Source organism: Anopheles merus, chromosome X (assembly GCF_017562075.2).
Source record: "Anopheles merus strain MAF chromosome X, AmerM5.1, whole genome shotgun sequence".
In the NCBI taxonomy this organism is placed as follows: Eukaryota; Metazoa; Arthropoda; class Insecta; order Diptera; family Culicidae; genus Anopheles; species Anopheles merus.
In genome coordinates, this window is record NC_054081.1 from 4,099,327 (window position 1) to 4,118,897 (window position 19,571).

A 19,571-nucleotide genomic window follows, 5' to 3' on the forward strand; every position below is an offset into this window, starting at 1 on the left:
CTTTTTCTTCTTTCGCATCTTTCTCCTTTCAAATGTGAAAAGTCGGGCCCCAAAATTTGGCATGCGGGAAAAGCCAAACCGTCAAAATGAATGATAGCTTAAAATGATTTTTTGTCTTTGCTCTCGGCCTTGCTTCTCTGCATTGTTCATTTGCAAAGGGTTCGTTTGGGCAGGAAAATTCCCCTCCTCTGTCTTAGCCACCTTGGTCGGAAGGCTGGAGCAGGAACGCTGTTCGCACTGGGCTTGACTTGCATGTGGAAAACGAGGCGGCAACTTTTGGAGTACTTCCGGCGGCTGGTTTTAGCAGTAAAGTGACGTTTGAAATGCGGTGTGTGTGTGTGTGTTTTTGTATGATTTTGAAAGGTTCCGCTGCGCACTGACGGGTTGACGAAGGTAGCGAAGGTTGGCCAAAAGTAGACGTGACGGCTGAGCAGAAAATAAAAAGGAGTCCTAATTTTTTTCCATTTTTTTAAAATAATTTTAAACAATATAGTACTTTGTACGTTTCCACTACTTGAATTCGTAGATGAAGGCGCTGTAAGGTAATTTAACTTTGTTCTTCATTTCATAACAAAACAAAGCATAAGAAAGACACTTCCCCGCTACGCGAAACAAGCAGCAAAGTGTTGTATTGATTTTATAAATAAAGAAAATTAAAGCAAACGCTGTGTAATTTGTGTAAAATATCAGCAACACACCGTATCGCCTGTCACAGCAATTAAAGAACAGCAGCAATAGCACGCCCCAAAACAGATCAAATTTGCATGAAGCAACGGGGGCAAACAGGGAAAAAGGAAACGAAAAGTAAAGAGTAGATAACGAGGACAACAAAATCTAGCACAGAAAAAAAGGGAACGGGGAAAACAAATTGTGCACAATAACAGCACAGAGGTCTGCAGCAAATCGGCAAGTTAATCAAAACAATAAAAAAAAATAAAACACACACAGCAGTACAGCAGGAGAGTGGGCAATGAGCGACAAGAAACAAATGTTGATCTACTTTGCAGTGGATCCGCAGTCCGAGCAATGATACGAGGCGGGCGGGGGGCGCGCGCTAAGCCTAACCTCAAACACACCGCACACGCAAGACGCCCGGTACACGCGACAGCAGCTCTAAACAAACAACGACTTGTCTCTCTTCTCTCTCTCTCTCTCGTGCTGCTTTTCTGCAGAATGATACGATCCGAGCAAGGGCAAGCTAATAGTCCCGACAAGCGGGGTTCAGCACCAACCAGCAAGCAAGAATCCGTAGCACGTCGCTGCACGGGGCAGCGAAGAAACGCCAAGAAACACAGCGCAAAAGGTTTGGCGGAAGCAACAATAACAAACCAAACAAACAAATAAAAGGGAAGAATGGATGAATAAAAAAAAGAAGCGAGTTCCCCGATGCGTTCTCCTGGTGCTCTGTGTGCGTGTGTGTGTGTGTGTGTGCAATTCCAAAAGGAAGCAAAGGATAGCGAGCACCACGCGGAAGCAAGGATGTGACAGATGGCGCGCGCACGCTCGCGTCCGTCTCTCCTGTCACGGGCGTATGGTAGCGCAATGATAACCGCACTAATGATATACAAACAAAACCTCCTGCAGGGGGGGGGGGGGGCTTTGCAAATCAACCCTGGGAAAATCCCTGGACCCGGGAGATGGTGTGGAAGCAGATGAAGCAGATTTGTTGCTTCCACAAACGCAGCGCGGCACGGTTTTTGCGTAATCTCGGCGGTAACCTTTCGCACACTTTAGCGCTCGGGCGCTTGATTTTAATAGTGTCCGGAATAATTAAACCGCTCTGCTTACTGTCTGTCTGTGTATGTGTGTGTGTGTGCTTTGTTAAGCTTTTGTTTTCTTTTTCTTCTTCCGCTCCGTCACACGCCATCGTGATCGTTAGTGGACAAATATGTGTGTGCTGGATCAGGAAACAATCAGGAGCGTGGATGTGCTGTGTGCTGTGCTGCCGGCTCAACCAACAGGGCGCATCAGGAAGTCGGTGTGTATTTAATCCGAGCGATTAACCGCGCACTGTCTCCAGCTGTCACTCTTCGCACCACCACTGTTGGCCCACTGGTGTCACCGCGCTGTCAACCGGCTCGGTCAGCACATCAGGTATTAGCGCTGTGTTCCCGATTGGGTGACTCGGTTGTTTCAGCTTCAACTTCCACACTGCATCTGGGGGAGGAAGATGGAATGATATCGGGATGCTTTGCAGCTTGTTGATTGTTGTCCGCTTGCACAACACAACAAAACACACCTCCCACGACAGGTATAATACCCCCAGGAAGTAGTCCCAGCAGCTCGAGGACACTGGACAAAGCTGTCGTAACAAATGAGCTCCCAAGATGATACTCCCGAGGAAGAATAGAACCCTCCGAAAACCTTGTAGGTAGGTCCGTGTTTGGTGTTTTTTGGGCATAAAACAACACTTCGAGCGGAGTGTGTCCCGGAACCTGCCCGACAGAAGACGGCGACGTGTGTGGTAACCCGAAAAAAAAACAACAATCAACACAAGGTACGAAGGAATGTTTGCACACAATGCTTACACCATCACGAGCGGGGCTCATCCCAGGGGACAGTTGACGGTTGCCTTTAGCCAGCGTAGCTGCCTGCGGTTTTTCGGTAGGCATTGGCTTTTTGACTGAATTCTACGAACAGGTGTGTTTGTGTGTGTGTGTGGTTGTGAGAATTTGAGAAGCAGAATGGTCACTGCGATGTGTGACAATAAATGTGTTGCAGCTTTTGTGCGCATCTAATAGCTGCCGATGGAAACGCTCTCGAAGGAACCCCTTGGAATCAGAAGAATTCGCAGTCGGGACTTGGGTTAGGTATCTCTCTCGCCTCGGAATAGATAGGATCTTACGGTTAAAAGCTATAGAAACGTGTCATCACACAGCACACCAACCGTGCTGTTGTGTAGATATCTAGTTTCTCCAAAAACAATGGCAGCGCAATCTGACAAGAACACTGCCGCAGGTCCCCAGGTTTTGTTGATCACCGTTTTATGTTCCAGAAGCTATCGTTTTTTTGGAGCATTGAAACCAACAATGTCCAAAACGGGACCATCGTTTAGCATTCCACCAAAAACCGATGCCATCGAAAAGAAGTGCTTCCGGTTGAAGTTTTAATTTACCATCCGTACCCGCGTGCCGACTCCGAAGTCATCGCCTCGGTAGGCATGCGTTCGTGTTCCCCCAAAATTTGGAGGCCCTGCTCGGGGCGGCAGGGCTGGGAGCCTAACAAAACCTCATCAATTAAGAGCACCGGGCACGGCTGTCGGAAAGCGACAGGGAAGAGCTGTGCAGTGCAGCCAATGCAGCCGAGGTACACCGTTGTTCCGATGCGTCCAGCTATTCCCGGTCCAGAAAGCTAGCCCTCGGGGCACGCTTATTTGTCTTGCACTGTTTACCCCGAATGCAAAAGGCTCTGCCAGGCTCTCCCTCCCAAGCATTTTGCTTTGTGAGCTGATTGCTTCCGTGAAAACCGAATGCAATGTATCAAACCGTGTGTGTGTGTGCGTGTGTTTGCTCTTGTGTGCTACGAGAGTTCTTGGTATCGATGATATTGATGGGCTTTGGCGGAAGATACCCGTACCCCGGGGTTGCGTCTGGTACACACACAGATGCCCCCGAGGCAGTTAATAAATTGCATTTCGACTTCCGATTTCCGACATATATTTGACACCGGGGTCCCCCGCCTTAGCTCCGGTAGGCAATTGGAAATCGATTCCAGTAAATTCCTGTGTGCCCGGGTTTTGTGTCTCCAGAAGCTCCCAGCGTCCGATGAAAGATTGACTTGGCTGGGTGGATAGTAGTGCTTCAAAACCGGAGCACCAGCAGTCTCCATCTGCATACGGCTTGGACAAAGCCGCCCAGCAGTGGCAGTTTCGGCAATGTAATACCTTCAGCTCCCGGCAGAGTTAATTGTCAAAGTCACCCAGTCACAAGCTGTCTCGTGCCGCTTTCGATGCTTCCCAGGTAGGTAGCTGGCTGGAGCCGTTCCATTTGCATCATTCGTTGTATCAGGCTGCCGGGCCTGAAGTGCTACCTCTACCCCATCCCAATTTGCGACGGCTTTCTGCCGGTCAGCTATCGGCCTGCTGCCCTGCCATCGATTGATGTACACAAAGATATTTCGCCCACCTAGGAGAGAGAGAGAGAGTGCTCGGTAGCGTTTGGAAGCATTCCGCCCCCGGGCAAGGGGGTAAAGCAAAAGTTAAATATCAGGTTTTCGGTTAATGGAACATATTAGTAACATCCCCGGTGCGGGGATAGGATGTAAGTAGTAGAATCGCAACAACCCTCCACACTCCACAGGCCCGAGCCGGGGTAGGCGTGCCCGTGCGGCGTAATCTTCGCATTGCATCTCAATATATTGTGCCTGACGGACACACTGCGCCTTGCGTCTGCAATAGCTTTAAGCGTCCGGGCGAGGAATGCCGCAGCTTCCACGCACAACGGTACACACACCGCGATTTGTGGGCCTTGTTTGACTTTTCCTTCGCTTCGAGCTTTTGTTTTTGTGTCTTGTGTGCTGTTCGCACACCCTTTCGCCCTGCTGCGCCTTCCGGCACCACCAATATCGGACCTCAGCGCTAAGATCATGCGGTGTCTTCTGCTTTAAAGCACTTCTTTCCATGGCCGCTCTTCCTTCCCTTTTAATTTGACGTTTATGCGTTCTGCCTTCGGTGCCTTCGTGTTTGTGCTTGCTGCGATACAGGCCCAGGAGCGGGAGGTGTCTGGTGTGTGAGTGTGTGTGTGTGTGTGGATGCAACGGCCAGCGGTGAATTCCGGTTGTCTTCCCAAAAAGGTACGCCACAAACCTCGGCTCTTCCTTTTGGTATCGTACCGGGCTCACATTGTTTCTGCTGATGCTGCTGCTTATCTTTGTCTGCTCTCCTCATCACGGAGCAATAAATACACACACACACACACACACGCAGACACGCACATTTGATCTTCTTGTAATCATGGACTCGATCGAAAGTGTAATAAAACGCTCGATCGGGTGTGTTCCGTCTTCATTCGTCAGATCCTCCGGGGGCCCTGGGATCGAACGTAGTCTGCGTCGTATCTTTGGTTCTTGTTTTGTTTTGTTTTTTTTTATTACTACGAAATCACCCTGCGATCGTGAGGATGTAAATTCGAGTCGGGCAAGAGACTATAGGCGACATATCGCCAGAGCGTGTGCACTGTAACCTAGAAATTGTAGAAACACAGCGAGATGCGATAGTAAAGCTGACTCCGATGAAGTCATTTCGTGGCTGCAAGGGTTGGTTGGCAACGTTCACGGCCACCGGCTGGAGAGCATGTGAGTCACTTGCACCGTGCGAACGACGGGGTTAGATCATGGCACCGGTGGCGCATGGCGAGTGAAACCGATCGCTGGACACTGCAAACGCTTCTAGATGCCCCAAACCAACGGGCTGATCGATTGTGCCCGCGGGTACTTGGGCGAGTGAGGGCGATCATAGCGTCCCAGCGGCACCTTCCCACCGCTTGATCCGGTATTGAAATTAAGACAATAAGATGTGGCAAGCGCGAGTGGCTGTTTGTTTTGAAACGTACGTTCGTTAGCGTTGCGGCCGGACCGTTCTGTCAAAACGATGGCAGCTACCGACCACAATCCTATTAGGCCGATAATTGATTAAGGAGGGGTGCGAAGGGCGGAAAAGTCATTGAGACTTTAATGGCGCTTACGACATCTTACGCCGGCACTCGGGTGGTTTTAGCCGGGGCGCGTACTCGTGTGTCATGAAAGTCATGTTCATTATCCGAACGTGACAGTAATGATTGCGGAATGCCAGCAACCTCACGAGCACGGGCACGATCAGGGCGATTTTGCACAAATCAGGGCGCGAAACCTTCAGGCCGTGGCTGACACAGCCTACCAGCAGGAAACCAGCGGGCTGGAAGCCTATGGAGCTACTAATTAAAGCGTGTCAGCCCTCTCGTCCAAGCGGGCGTTAGTTTGATCCAAGACGTGCTGTTGGAATGTTGAGAAGATCAGGCAGCAAGTGAATGGGGTTGAGTTTCACGTCTGCCAGTGCAGAAAATAACCCTTCCCGGCTAGCCATTTCTGCCGATAGGAATGTCTAACATCCGAATGTTGGAGGAAAGTTCTACAGCAAACGGAGCAAACCAGCACGGTGAAATTGTTCCATCCCGCTCAGCTTCCACGAAATCCAAGCCCCATTTCGGCCCCTCCGTCTCTAATTAAACTGCCCGCCAACCCGGGGCCCATTCTCGTAAAAAAGTCATCCCGTCCTTCCCGCAACGGCCGCAAAACCGCTAACAAAACCGACGCCGGAACGCTGGAGCAGAATCTTCGCCAGGAAAAACAGTCCGCGCGATGGGGCCCGCCCGCAGCAGGCCGCTTTGTGGTTTTATTTCTTGAACAAATATTTTCATTCCTAATGAAGATATCGCGGTGGCGGCAGCGGTGGCGGCGATGACGGCCCTGCACCGATGGGATGATAAATGCCTACCCGATAAGCGGTGGCCGCGCACAACCGGTCGGAATCATAAAAAACCGGGGTATTAAGATATAGGCACGGCATCAAGAGAACGAGAGAGAGGGAGAGAACCATTGTTGTTGGGGACCCAATTTCTAGATTTCCGAAAACCCAGCGACCATGAAGGGAGGGCCGGGATCATAGCGCGTTTGTTGGATGTTCTTTGAGGTGATACCGTGATGCTCTCCTGCCCATGTTCCTAGCGGCGCACCGCGATGGCAGCGAGGCAGGAAGAAAGTATTCAGGTGAAAATGATGACCCCTTCCCCTTCTCTTCCTCTACCATTGCCAGCACTACACGGTTACGATCATCTGTTCCTGGAACATCAACACCTTTTTGACAACTGACGCGATACCGGTTTTTTTCGGGGGGTTTTTTTTATGGCGTGTCGCTTTGGGCCACAATGCCGGGCGGCGTGCGAGCATGCATCGTACCGGGCTGGCCTTTGTGTGCTTTCGAGCATGTGAGCATTTTGTGACGATATTGTGCCATTTTTCACACGCTCCACTTGCCAGCGGCGTAGTGTTCTGGCGCGTTCAACTACAGCTCGGGCGGGTTTAGCTGCCTAAATTGGGCCTAATACGTGTTACAGATGTCTTCAAATTCATCACGCATTGTGCGGATAAAAGATCTTATTACGATTAGCTTTTTATTTCATCGGAGAGTGCTAGCCAAGTTAAGATGTTGCTGGTTATTGGATGTCTGAAGCAGCAAACACCGGCCTTGAGCCGGCAGAAGTTCGCAAATGACGCACAAAAAGCAAAAAAAGATTAATGGCACAACACGGCACACTTTAAGGAACTGTTATGCATACCTTTCCTTTGTTAGTAAATACTATAAAAGCATTCAAACGCACAGGAATCTGACAATCCGGAACCGATGGGGCACTAGCGTGACAGGGGCAGGGTTGAAATTAAAATACCATCGTTGAAAATATGCTCCCTCATCCCGTACATTACACGATGCACTTACACAAGCACACAAACACAAACTCACACACACACACAGTAACACGGAGCAGTGAGCACGTTTCCGCTTCCAGTGCTGCCATCATAAAGTCATAAATTCCTAATGGTTATTAAAATTCATCGACATACCAGTTGCTGTTTACACAACGCTGCGTACTTCTGATCCAGTACCCGTTCCTTCACCCCTCCGCGCGGCACTACTGGCACACCCGTCCCCCATCCTACACACATCCAGCAAAGGGGTCGTTTCGCTCTGGGCCAGTGAAATGGGAGAGCAAGGATGCGACGTCGTCGTAGCAAAAATGTAGCAACGAAAAAAAAAGCAGCAAAAGCCAAGTGAGCAAACAGCTAACCTGGCGTGCCCCACCAGGAAGCTCGCAATGATGGATGTCAGGAATCAAGAAAAGATGGATTGAATTCCAAACCGCCGGGCGCGCCCACCCGGTGGAAAACGCGGGGGAAAACGCTGGACGCCGGCGTGAGTACGAGGGGATGCATATCGTTTTACTCCTGCCGGGAAGCGGGACAAAAAATGGCCCCCGGGATACGGCGGGCCAGCGGACGAAGCCGGGGTGCCGGGGAAAGCAAGTATGAAGTTCGAAACTCGGCACGATATACTTTCCCCTTCCTTGTGCGGCCGTTTTTCTTTTTGCTGCTGCTGCTGCTGCTGCTCTCATCTTCTTCTGGCGTCTTTCCCCGCAGGATGCGGGAGAGGATGCGTACGCCGGTGTAGCGAGAAGATACCAGAAGACCCCGCCGGCAGTACGCAGCCGAGATCGGTACACGAGCCCGAGTGAGTGTCCTCCGGGCCCTCGTTCAGCGGGATTCCCCTGGATCCTTTTTGTTAATAAATTTAATCAAAACACCCCAACTCGTACGCATCTATTTAGCTTTAATTTAATTTCCATTCCCTCATTCCTAGCTCCCGGGGCACTATCGAGGCGGAGGTCGGCATGCCGTTTTCACCACACACACACACACACACACGCGCATAGAGGCTGCCGGAACAGACAGACTGTTGCGGATTTTCTTTTCCGCCTGCGGTTCTTTTGCAAATCTACGTCCAATGCAGTTATCTCGTCGGTCTTGTCGGCAGTGCTATTGCTTCTTCGCATTGCCCATTCCTGCGGATGGGCCCCTACCTTGAGCTTACTTCGGCAACAGCACCTCCCAGACGTTCTGGCCAGTGTGTGTTTGCCAGTAAGGTAAAAGCGACAACAAAAAAATTCGATTGCTGAAAAGATACACATCGGACATTTTGTTTTATTTGTTGCCGGGACGGGGCTTGACAGGGACGCACTTCAGCCAGCCGGATGACACCGGCACAAGAGACCTGTAATCTGATCTGCAGTCGTTAATCAGAAGCGCTCGTAAACGTACCACCATTCGGTGACGCTTCATTGGAATTGGATGCCGAAATCCCAAGAACGATTCCGGAGGGCTTGCGAAGGAATTGGATTGTAAATTTTTCATACACTCTGCCCGGTGTACTAGCCGTTGGGCTAGCCAATACCGGCCTCAGCCCGAAAACATTCCGTACGATTAGGGTACAAGTAATTAAACCGCTTCCCAACTGGCTTACAGTTGCGGCACTCATCGACCTGTCAGCCAGCGGCCGGATTCGGGGCAGTGAAAACTAATGAATCCTTCGACGGCCACCAAAGATGACATTCATCCCCTTCGTCATCATTATCATCAGTAGCAGCAGCAGCATCTACATGATGGACAGTTCCGGCAGCTCAAAACGACTTTAACCTTTTGTTGGTGGGCAAAACTTTCACCATCGCCATAAAACCCGACAGGCCGTGTGGTCAGTATAAGCCCGTTCGCGTAAAAAGGGGCTCCTGCCGAGACCATTTCTCAACCAAACTACCCCTTTTTCAGCCGGCTGCCGCTGCTGCCACTGCTAATCCGTGCCAGGGAGTTGGTATGAGTGGTCCTGCAAAAACCGGAAACGGTCATAAATATCCTCGACAGCAAACGAGCCGCTGCCCTACATCCAAGATATATCACCTCCTTGGGGAAAGGTTCTTGCGGTGTGTGATGAGTTGGAGCGTCCGCAAGGCAGGTGTTCCAGTGCTGTTCCCGGCAAGTGTCTTTCCCCGGTCTTGGGCCGTTGTTTTTGCATGGGACCTAAGTCGATGAATAGAATCGTGCCCACAGCGATATAGGGCACATCTTCATAAATATTACGCAACGAAGCATGTCTCTCAACGGGGGAGGGGCGCTCTTTATTGCCATCCATCGGATCATGCGAGTAATTTCGGCAATCATTTCGAGACCTTTCGTGTCATGAGATGAGGCTATATGGCGAAGTTGGACGATTTATTACGCACACGGGTGCTGGTTGCTATCACGGATCTGCAGGCGGATCTGCCATAACAGTTAGGGAAAGTTTGAAGTGGCACAAACTTTTGGAAGTAATTCCGAGTGCAGCTCGACGAGTGCGTGCTTCGCCGAGCAGTGTTCAAAATGATCAATTCGCTGTAATGGAGACCATGGCAACACATTCATCGCCATGTTTGAACCCACTATGCAGGTGAGGTGAGCTTCAGAAGGGCACACTTTGGAGTGGTAAACATGAGAACCAGTTTTTTATTGTGTATGTGTGTGAGTGTGTGTGTTTGGCTGCTGAAAGCTTTCAACTAGCCCAGTTCTACAGTGCAACGGTAGAGACACACACACCGTGCCCTCGAACCTGCTAATGGATTCTTGTTCCTGTCGGTCCGATTCGACCCATGATTCCCGCGTTTCAGGGGTAGAAGTGACGGAGGAGGAGACGCAGTGCGTGTCATTGCGCTACGCCGCTTGATTATCACTTTCATCTCTGCGAGAGTGTTTTTTTTCTCTCTGTTCCTCCGTTGGAGCTCCAGCAGCCGCTGAACGTCGGGGGAGCTGGTTCCACCCCGACCCCGAATATCTAGCGCCAGAATTAGGGGAGCGAGCGAGCCAGTCGAAATGAATCATTTTCATCTAACATGTATTTTTAATTAGTTTGATCGATTTTAATCCCTTCCTACCCCCTCGCTCCGACTCCAAAATCACTTCCGATCTTTGGTTTGTCCCCGTACACCCAAGGTACAAGAACAGCCATAACAAAAACAACAACAACAACAACAACAGGCACTATTGTTTCGTTTCTTTTACATCGCAGACACACATACCAGACGGGACCACACCGAAAACACTCCCAGCAATCCCTTCACCCGGGGCGTGTTGTACATCACCCACGTCTGAGTTGTACCTTGTGTAACTGACCCGCCGCCACCCTGGAATGGAACGGCTCGGCCCCTTTCGGTGGGATCAGTTCTGGCAGGTTACCACCGAAACGAGATCAGTGGCCGATACGCCACAATGCCGCGTGTGGCAATGCATCTCGAAACAATCACCAACGACCTAACGGTGCGCGGGACATTGCATCTCCAAAGGCTTGGCCTGATGAGGCGTCGCGGAGAGCCCTGGAATTCGCCGCTCGTATTACATCGTCCGTGCTGTTCGTAAGAAGTTCTGGCACGAAATCAATCACTAGAGTTCGTGCGAACCTCAACATCCAGAGCGTTTACAACGCATTTTAACGCTGCAGGAGGAAGAACACGACGCGCCGGGAAAGCGTCGGATCAGCAACATGGATCTTCGGTTAGCCGACGAACCTTGAGGCGTCGGTCCGATGCAGACCTGCTCCGGTGTGTGGAATGCGTATGCGTGTTTTGGAGGTGTTTTTTTTTTTGTTTAGTTCGATCAAGAACGTGGCTTGCCTGTGCAACTAACACCCCGGAACACTCGGCTCGTTCGCTTTTCGCAAACGATTCATCGCATCCCATCAAGGATCAACGGCTTCCAAAAAAACCCTTTTGCATGCTAATGCTGTGGCTTTCGGTACATAATCAGGGCAAGAGAGCAGGAAGGAGATATAACGAATGCGAGAGAGAGAGAGAGAGAGAGAGAGAGAGAGAGAAAGAGAGAGACAGCACCCAGTGCCGAAAAAAGAGCCCCGAAACGAATTTGGATGAAACGAGGACCCAGAATTCGGAGAGTGCGTGCGAAAGACTCGGGTTCAGGTATGCTAATGAGCTGAATATGATTTTAATGATCACGAGATATTGATGCGATTTTAATATTTAATACTGTTTTTGTTGCTGCTGCTTCGTGTGTGTGTGTGTGTGTGTGTGTGTGTGTGTGTGTGTGTGTGTGTGTGTGTGTGTGTGTGTGTGTGTGTGTGTGTGTGTGTGTGTGTGTGTGTGTGTGTGTGTGTGGTGTGTGTGTGTGTGTGTGTGTGTGTGTGTGTGTGTGTGTTGGCCTCTCCTCTAAAGGTGTGTAAAGCTCGCAGCAAGTGCCTAAAGGCAGTGCACGAGATGTTGATTGAATATTGAGATTTTCGTTCGGAAGATATCATCCTTTGTCCGAAACCTTAGCAATGCCAGTCCTGGACACGGTGACGAATAATTGAAACAGGTTAATTGAAAAGCGTGATCTAATTCCGCATTTGTGCTGCGTGGAATTAAAAGTCAGATTTTCTGAGGATATATGTGTGTGAGTGTCAGGCAACTCAGTCGCTTATTAGTACAGCACACGAGTCAGGCCACATTTTGCGCTTTCCGGGCACGTACCCGCGTAACCAACAGGCACACGATAATGCGTGACTCCCATTTACAAAATCGCATCCTTTCCAGCGACACAACGGGGATATTCAGCAGCTGCACATGGAGCATGGAGCAAGTCACTCTGTTTAACGCTCCCCCCTGTTTTTTGGAGGGATAAGGCTTTCCCCTGGTAAAGTCAATCACAAAACTGTGTTTTATTGTAGTGCATGCAGCGTCAACTTGGCCCGAAACTTGCTCAACCTGAAGCGTAAACTTCAGGGCCTGACGAATCCTTTTCAAATCGTAGTAGCTCAAGCGTGTAATTAAAAACTCCCGCACAACTCCGCGCGGGCAAGATACGGCGGTGACATTAGACGTTTAATTCGCCTCCCGAACTAAAGCTACCGGGCATTGATGTCTTCCCCGCTCCCGCCCGAAAACTGTGCCTACTAAAAGTGAATGGCTGCTGCTGACAGGTTGGTGGTTGGAATGGAGGAATGGCCTAGGATATTACTCCACCTTCAATCTTTCAAAACTCTTGTCGCGGATAAAGCGGGCGTGTGCCCCACTCCTTTCGTTGCTAGTCGCTGGTACTTTGTTAGCCCGTTGCTAGCCATAAATTGTTATCGGTAGTGCAGAAGTCAAGCATTTCGTTTATCTTGTGTCCTCGCGAATCGCACGCCCATATCGTGGGGGTCATAAACGTGTCGCTCGGTGGCACATGTAAATTAGTCCACCGAATGGGTCGCACACATTCCACCGCTCTGCCCAGCGGGACGCCCTGGACGAGTGCGTACGCGCTCGGGCCGGGCCGTGTTTGCAAGACGCCTAGCATTGGCACAAGTGATGGGGAAGGGTCCGTATCAGCTAGACTTGTTTGCCCCCTCTGGAGGTGTCACACCAGTGGGGCAGGCACCTTAAATTAAACTTTTCTGCGATAAAAACTGACCATTCTGACGCGCGCCCCGAAGGTGTATTGGAGCAGAGCGTTACATTTTTATCCCCCTGCTGGGGCAGTGTGCCGATCTGTCTGCCGGGACGCGGACACAACTCTTCAAGGTGAGAAACTACAACACAATCTCGGAGGAGGGGAGCCGAAGAAACGATTGATTTATCTGTACGGCAAACGCTCTGCCATTTGCCAACGCTCTCGACCTGATGCACACAAAGACTGTAAGGTGTGATTTATTCCGTACCCCCGTGCAGCCGTGCCGATAGTGAGAGGGCCCGCGAAGGTGTTGATCCTACGGGATAAACATGTGTAGCCCGGTGACCGGTAAATCCACCTCACTGCCGGGTAATTGTGGCTTATTTGTACGCTCAAATCCCACGGGGACGCAACGAAACCTCGCAGCGCAGTTATCAATTGGAGCACGGATTCGACTCGAACCTTCGGCAAACATTCCTTAATGGATTACTGTCTGGGCTGAATTCGCTTGCCCTTCCGGCTGGGCGGTAAATAAATACAGCAAGCGACTTCGACACTCGTGGGCTTTACGTTCCACGCTCGGCTGATAAAATATATGCATACAGAGGGTTATGAGCGATTTTGCACCGCGCGGGACAGGGAACGTTTTCAACAGTGGAACGGACCATTCAACTGCATGCAGCAGTTTGATACGTGCAGATTTAAGGGACTTTGACGCTAGCGACTCAATCGCAATATGATGAGGTGTGGCGTGGAAAGTTATTGAGCAGAATACATGATGTACCTCTACCTAAGAAGAGCACATCATGGTTTTTTGTTTGTTTGGTGTCTAAAATGATGTCCCCAATTTCGTTATGAAGTTTTGTAGAAACACGAAATACTTCTAAAATAATTGTTAAAACTTAGAAGCATGTTGTTCAATTTGAAAAGATGTATGATGACTAAAGGACACTTATAATGCAACCTAGAATTAAGTATGTTGTAATATAGGACCAACTCTGACGTCACGCGAATAGTTTTATTCAAAGTAAAGAGTTTTAAAAAGTTAATTTATCATTACTTCTGTTATGGATTACTTCAATGATTGACAGCTCCAGCGGTTTCGCTTATTCAAACAAAATTTTGAAATGTTTTGCGTCTTCAAGCGTTTGATCATGCTAGTACCTAAATATATTATTTTGAAACGAATAATTAGATTTGTAATGACTTCAGCCCAAAAACTATCTTTACAAAGTTGCATTCTTTTAGGTAGGTTGTAAATGTAACTATTCGTATCACAAATCGAGATTAAATTCTCTTTAAGGATTCTCTTTCAGATCTAGATTGACTACAGTCATTCTACAGAATTTTAATTGATCATAATAACACATTTCTGTCGATTGAATTACGCAGAAGTTTAATATTATGACATTTATCATCGCAATTGTACGCAGGTTTTGTTCAGATTTCTTAGACTAACACCACTATAGGAGCACAATATGAAAGTTATAGGAACCATACCACTATCGTAGGTATAACGAAGCATTAAGAACAATGTGGATTTTGTGTTAATAAATTAGTTGTGATTAGGAAGATGTAACGTATACGCAATGTAACTCAAGTCTAGGATGGACCGTCTCCCCGTAGCAGGGATTGACTATCCAGCAGCGTAGTACTGAATTAAGTCTCGAAAGCCTGTATAGGCCGGCATGTCCGCTTAGGACGCTACGCCCAATAGAAGAAGAACGTATACCAATTGCAATATTTCAATTTATTTATACGTTACATTTTTATATTCTTGATATCTTAAATTCATTGCATGTTATCTGTACGACTGCAAATTGCAACACTATTGGTACAGTGGTCAGTGAGATATACACTGACGATCATTCTGGTCGTGTACGCAGGGGATTTAATTAAGTTGCTCTTTGATGTTTGCCCAACTAAGCCTTTGAATTTCATCAGTAAGCTTCAGATGCGGGGCAAAACATTGGTAACTGTTACTGTTTCACCTAAATATAGAACTCTCTTTTCTAGCTGCCGCACAAAAGTTTCATGTCAATTTTAATCGGAAAAGCCTATTATCAATTGCAATCTTCTTTGTCAATAGCTCACAGTTGTTTCTCTATAGTTGAGCTCATGGTAGTGCAGGATTTGACCGAGGGACTATTTTTTGCATGATAATAGAAATAGTTTTCATTGTATTTTCCATAATACAAGCCTCGAGTCGCATAAGATATAGGCTCATTCTTTTCTGGACGAACTTGGAATAATCGGAATGTTTATAACTAATATCTATGATGTCTATGCGTTCCAAAAAAAAAAATTAAATAAGTTGAGGTTGAGTTCGATCCATTTAATTATTTATATCTTATGTACTCGTTTTCTTTATTCAAGCTATATCTACTACTTCACGATGTTATTGTTAGACTGATAGTCATAATAGATTGAGTCTGAAAGTCTGCCTAACAAATAAGGAGAAACGCAAGAAACACAGGGTTTTCCAGGGGTTCTCATAGTAGTGGGACAATTCCTTGACTCTTTCTTACGGGAAGTGTACTTTATATGATGGAAATTGGACTCTATAGCACGCTTGTTGGATAGCAAATCTAATAGGAATTTCCGATGAGCCTGTCCAAAAAGGGTGCCATAGAGTGCAATTTCCATCATATAAAGCTCACTTCCCTTAAAAACGAGTCAATAATGTGTCCCACAACTATGAGAACTCGACAATTATTTGAAGAAATCCATTATTATGAAAGATTACAAACATTGAACAATTCATTGCTATTTTACAAATTCCCGATGGTATCCAATATTACCATATTAACAATACCATTAGGATCTGTATGTTGGCAACATATTGTTGCTAGCAATGGTACATCCACTACAAAGAATCACATTTGTAGTGAACAGCCCAGCAATGGACGTTTTGTAAGATGCGTCGAGACGAAGATGACGCTCGCTACACATTGCCAAAGTGCTGTATCATGCCATCGTCGGCTGCATGCCCAAAATATCAATATCACTCCTGGTGTGCACCGGAGCGCGCACTGTACACCGCACCACCCGCCCGCACACCCTGGGCTCGTTCATTGCGATTTCGGGGCGATTGTGCCGGGGCAGAACGCAGCAAGCAAACCGGGGCGCTGAATCGGACAAACCTTCCACACGCCCGCCGCTGTACAAAATTTAAAGTAACGGCTCACCCACACACACACACACACACGACAGAGGTAGCCGGGATTGGGATAAGGGTGCCGTGCAGAAGGGATGCTGAAACGAATTATTTGAAACAGCGTCAAGCGGCGTACATTATCCCTTCGCTCGCCGAAGAAGGGGCGCAAGAAGCGTTTCAGTCGAAAAAAGGGGCGCACAGAAACACACAGACACACATGCACTCTCTCTCTCTCTCTCTCTCTGTATCTCCCTCTGTTTGTCATTCGCACTGCACTGGACCCGGCCCATCAACGAGGGGGAAGAACAAAAGAGCGAACCGTTTTCGGGGCCGTACAATATTTGCTTTAATTGACCGTAAATCAATTATTTCTTCGCCTGCCGGAGCGCGTGCCGGGGTCATAGCAGCCACCGTCCTCCCTTCCACCTCTGCCAACTGCACCCGCCTGTCTTGATTATTTGGGATTGGGTTTATTACAATTATGTGAAACAGATTGTTTAGATTTCCCGTTTGCGCCTTCCGAGGGGGCCCGCGCCTATAAGACACGGTGCGGACATTCAACCGGGGACAGTCTCCGCTTAAGCCCGTCGGCTCGAGTAGGAATTATCGCGGCAAGCTGCGCCAACTTGCAACAGCCAGCCGCTATCTTAAGCCCACCCCCCATATCGAGTCGCGCTCAAGTGGCTTACCTTTGCATTCGTTGGCGTCGCGGGCATTGGCCCGGCCCCACGGCCGGTCGAAGTGGAACGGCTTGCAGCGCTCGCAGTCCCGGCCGGCCGTGTTGTGCTTGCAGTCGCAGCTCACCTCCCCGTCCGGGCCGGCCGGGACGCAGCGGAACGCGTGCCCGTTGCACTTGCACCGGCCGCCGACGGCAAAGTCGGACACGGCGTAATGGTGGTGCGGCGGCTGCCGGGCCCGCCCGTGGTTGCCCAGCACCTCGGCCGGCGGTTTGATCGAGGAGGCCGGCTGCTCCGCTGGGTTTGATTGTGAGCGGGTGGCCGATGGTGGTGGTGCCGCCTCCTCCGACTGGTAGTCGGGCGTGGTCGAGCCAGCCCGCTCCGGCCAGTCGGTGGCAAGGTCGCGGGGCTGCCGGCGGAACGCGCCGCTGCCCGGCACCTGGGCCGAGCTGTGCAGCAGATACCAGGGATCCTCGAACGTGTCGTCCGGCGGCATCTGGTGCCGGTGGAACACGATGCGCACGTCCGTGGCCGTCACCCAGTCCTGCAGCACCGGCGACGAGTCGAAGTCGGGGGCCGAGGGGCGGCCCTCGAGCGTGCTGAACGCGATGCGCGATACGGTCGGCGCCTCGGCCAGGCCGTGCCGGTGCGCATCGGTGCACCGGGCCTCCTGCTCGTTCGCGCGCGTTATGGTGGCCCGGTTCGGGCGGCCGTACACCCGCCGGCACTGGCTGCTGTAGAACTGGAACGGCTGCCAGGATTTGCCGTGGTCCGCGCTCTTGTAGATCGCGATCGAGTCCGGCTTGACCGTGCCCGGGCAGAACGTGAGGCTGATGTACGTCAGCTCGTACTTCTTGCCGAGCGACAGCGTCAGCGTCACGTTGTCGGGCGGATCGTTGATGGACGCGGGTGATCGGAGCGGCTCGGAGCGCCAGCAGGTGACGTTGTTGGAGTTGTTCACGTCGGTGAGGGCGGTCGGGGGGTAGCGCTTGCGCGGGTTGCCGTCGTCGCAGGGCAGGCAGCGGGGCCGCTGCACCGGCTGCTGCACGTCGCACAGCCGGTCGAGGCCGCGCTGGCCACAGGTGGAGGACGCTACCACCGGCATGCCGAACGCGGCATTGACAAAGTCGGGCAGACAGCGGCGGGGCCGATCCTCGTCGTAGCAGGGATCGTACGAAGCGTCCAGGCTGGCGGCGCGGGCCGCTGCCGGCGCCAGGGAGACGACCGCCAGGGCGAGCAGGGCCAACAGCTGCCGGCTGGGAGAGTACCTCCCAGACTGTCGGGCTATCATTTTGAGGATTTAGCACGCTCGGCAAGCACTGGCAAGTTTGGGGCACACTTGGAATGTTACTCTGGGCTGATCTTGCAGACACTGCACACAAAGCTTTGGCCTCTTGCTGAAGTTCTTCGTATTGGAGTTCACATCTGACGATTCTGGAGTTCAGAAGTTATCACTTTCCAACATGCGCGCCGCTCGATCTGATCTTCGCAAAACTGGCAGATCACACTGGCACAGATCCTTGTTCACTTTAATTCCACACACACACACACACACACACACACACACTCGCACTCGTCTAGAGTTCTTTGTTTCGCTTTCGGTGCGCTGCCTGCACCATCAGAGCTGCACACCAGGATACGCGAGAATGCGTTCGAATCGCAAACGTCGTCCCTCGGCTGCTGCGGCAGGACAAACACGACAGGACGCTCACAGGCACAAGCGCTCGCAGGCGGCTGCTGGGCGGTTGTCGCGAACTTCGCACCGATGAAGGAACCGGCTGGCAACTGACTGACTAGGGGGCGCACGTTTCGGCACAGGCACGGGCTCATCTCGGACGGCGCGCGCGAGCACTCGGCCCCGGTCTTCCCGGTCTGGTTTTCGGGTGCTCCTGGTTCGGGTGCGTCGCACCAACCAAACCGACGCGAAACAAAAACAAGCCAAGCAAAAAAAAAGAAGGCAAAATAAAGGACACACTCCAAGTTGAGCCCGAAGGCAATCGAACTTGTTTTGACGTCCTCCTCCCGCTCGGTCCCGTTTCCCGCGTGTCTGCCAGCCCGCTCGTACGAGGCTGCACGACACCGCACGAAACCGGAACCAAAGCGGCATCCTTTCCTGCTGCCTCTCCACATACACACCTTCCCTAAGCAGCCATAACAGCAGCAACAAAACATCTTCGGGAAAAGCCTTCCTAGCGCGGCTGGATGCTGCCATTGACCGCTCCGCATCACGAAGCGCAGCATCTCGGTCGCGTGAGTGGCCGGATTTTCCCCTATTCCCCGAGTGGGCCCTCGCTTCGGCGTTGGGAAGTGCGCGGGCGCGCATCGGCCACGTGAGTGGCCGTCGCTGTCGTTCGCGCTGTGCTGTTGCGCTTGCTTTGCGGCCGGAGCGCTGTGGCACACACGCTCGCAGACGGCCAGGCGTCGCCGACGGTCTCGGTCGCTGCTGGGTGGCAGAGTGCGGCGGAGCCGCTTTTGGAACTGCTCGTGAGCCCATGAGTGCCACGGCACCGCGGACTGCGCTGAGTGTGAGAGCTGACTGTGGGTGTCCGACCGCTCGAGCGATGCAGTACACTGCTAAGCAATTCTGGTGTGTTTTCGGAAAAACTGATTTTGGTTGTATTTTTGGAAGGAGATTTTTGTTGTTGTGTTTGTTTACATGGTTGATTAAAACACACTACGCAATAAGAGAGTCCATGTTAGATATGATAATTTTTTTCTTCAAAGTAATATTTATTGCTCGAAAGTGGTTCATGCGTTTATTGGTT

General features: G+C 50.6%; 1 protein-coding gene across 2 annotated transcripts in view; it reads right to left on the reverse strand.

The window, feature by feature from the left end:
- Positions 1-18,623, reverse strand: part of LOC121594481 (netrin-A-like) — a 57,381-nt gene extending 38,758 nt beyond the window's left edge. For both annotated transcript variants that reach the window (XM_041917757.1, XM_041917767.1), the window contains exon 1: positions 16,819-18,623. In XM_041917757.1, coding sequence (XP_041773691.1) covers positions 16,819-18,097 — 1,279 coding nt within the window. In that variant the 5' untranslated portion in view covers positions 18,098-18,623. The remainder of the gene's footprint in view (positions 1-16,818) is intronic.
- Between the last annotated feature and the right edge of the window lie 948 nt (positions 18,624-19,571).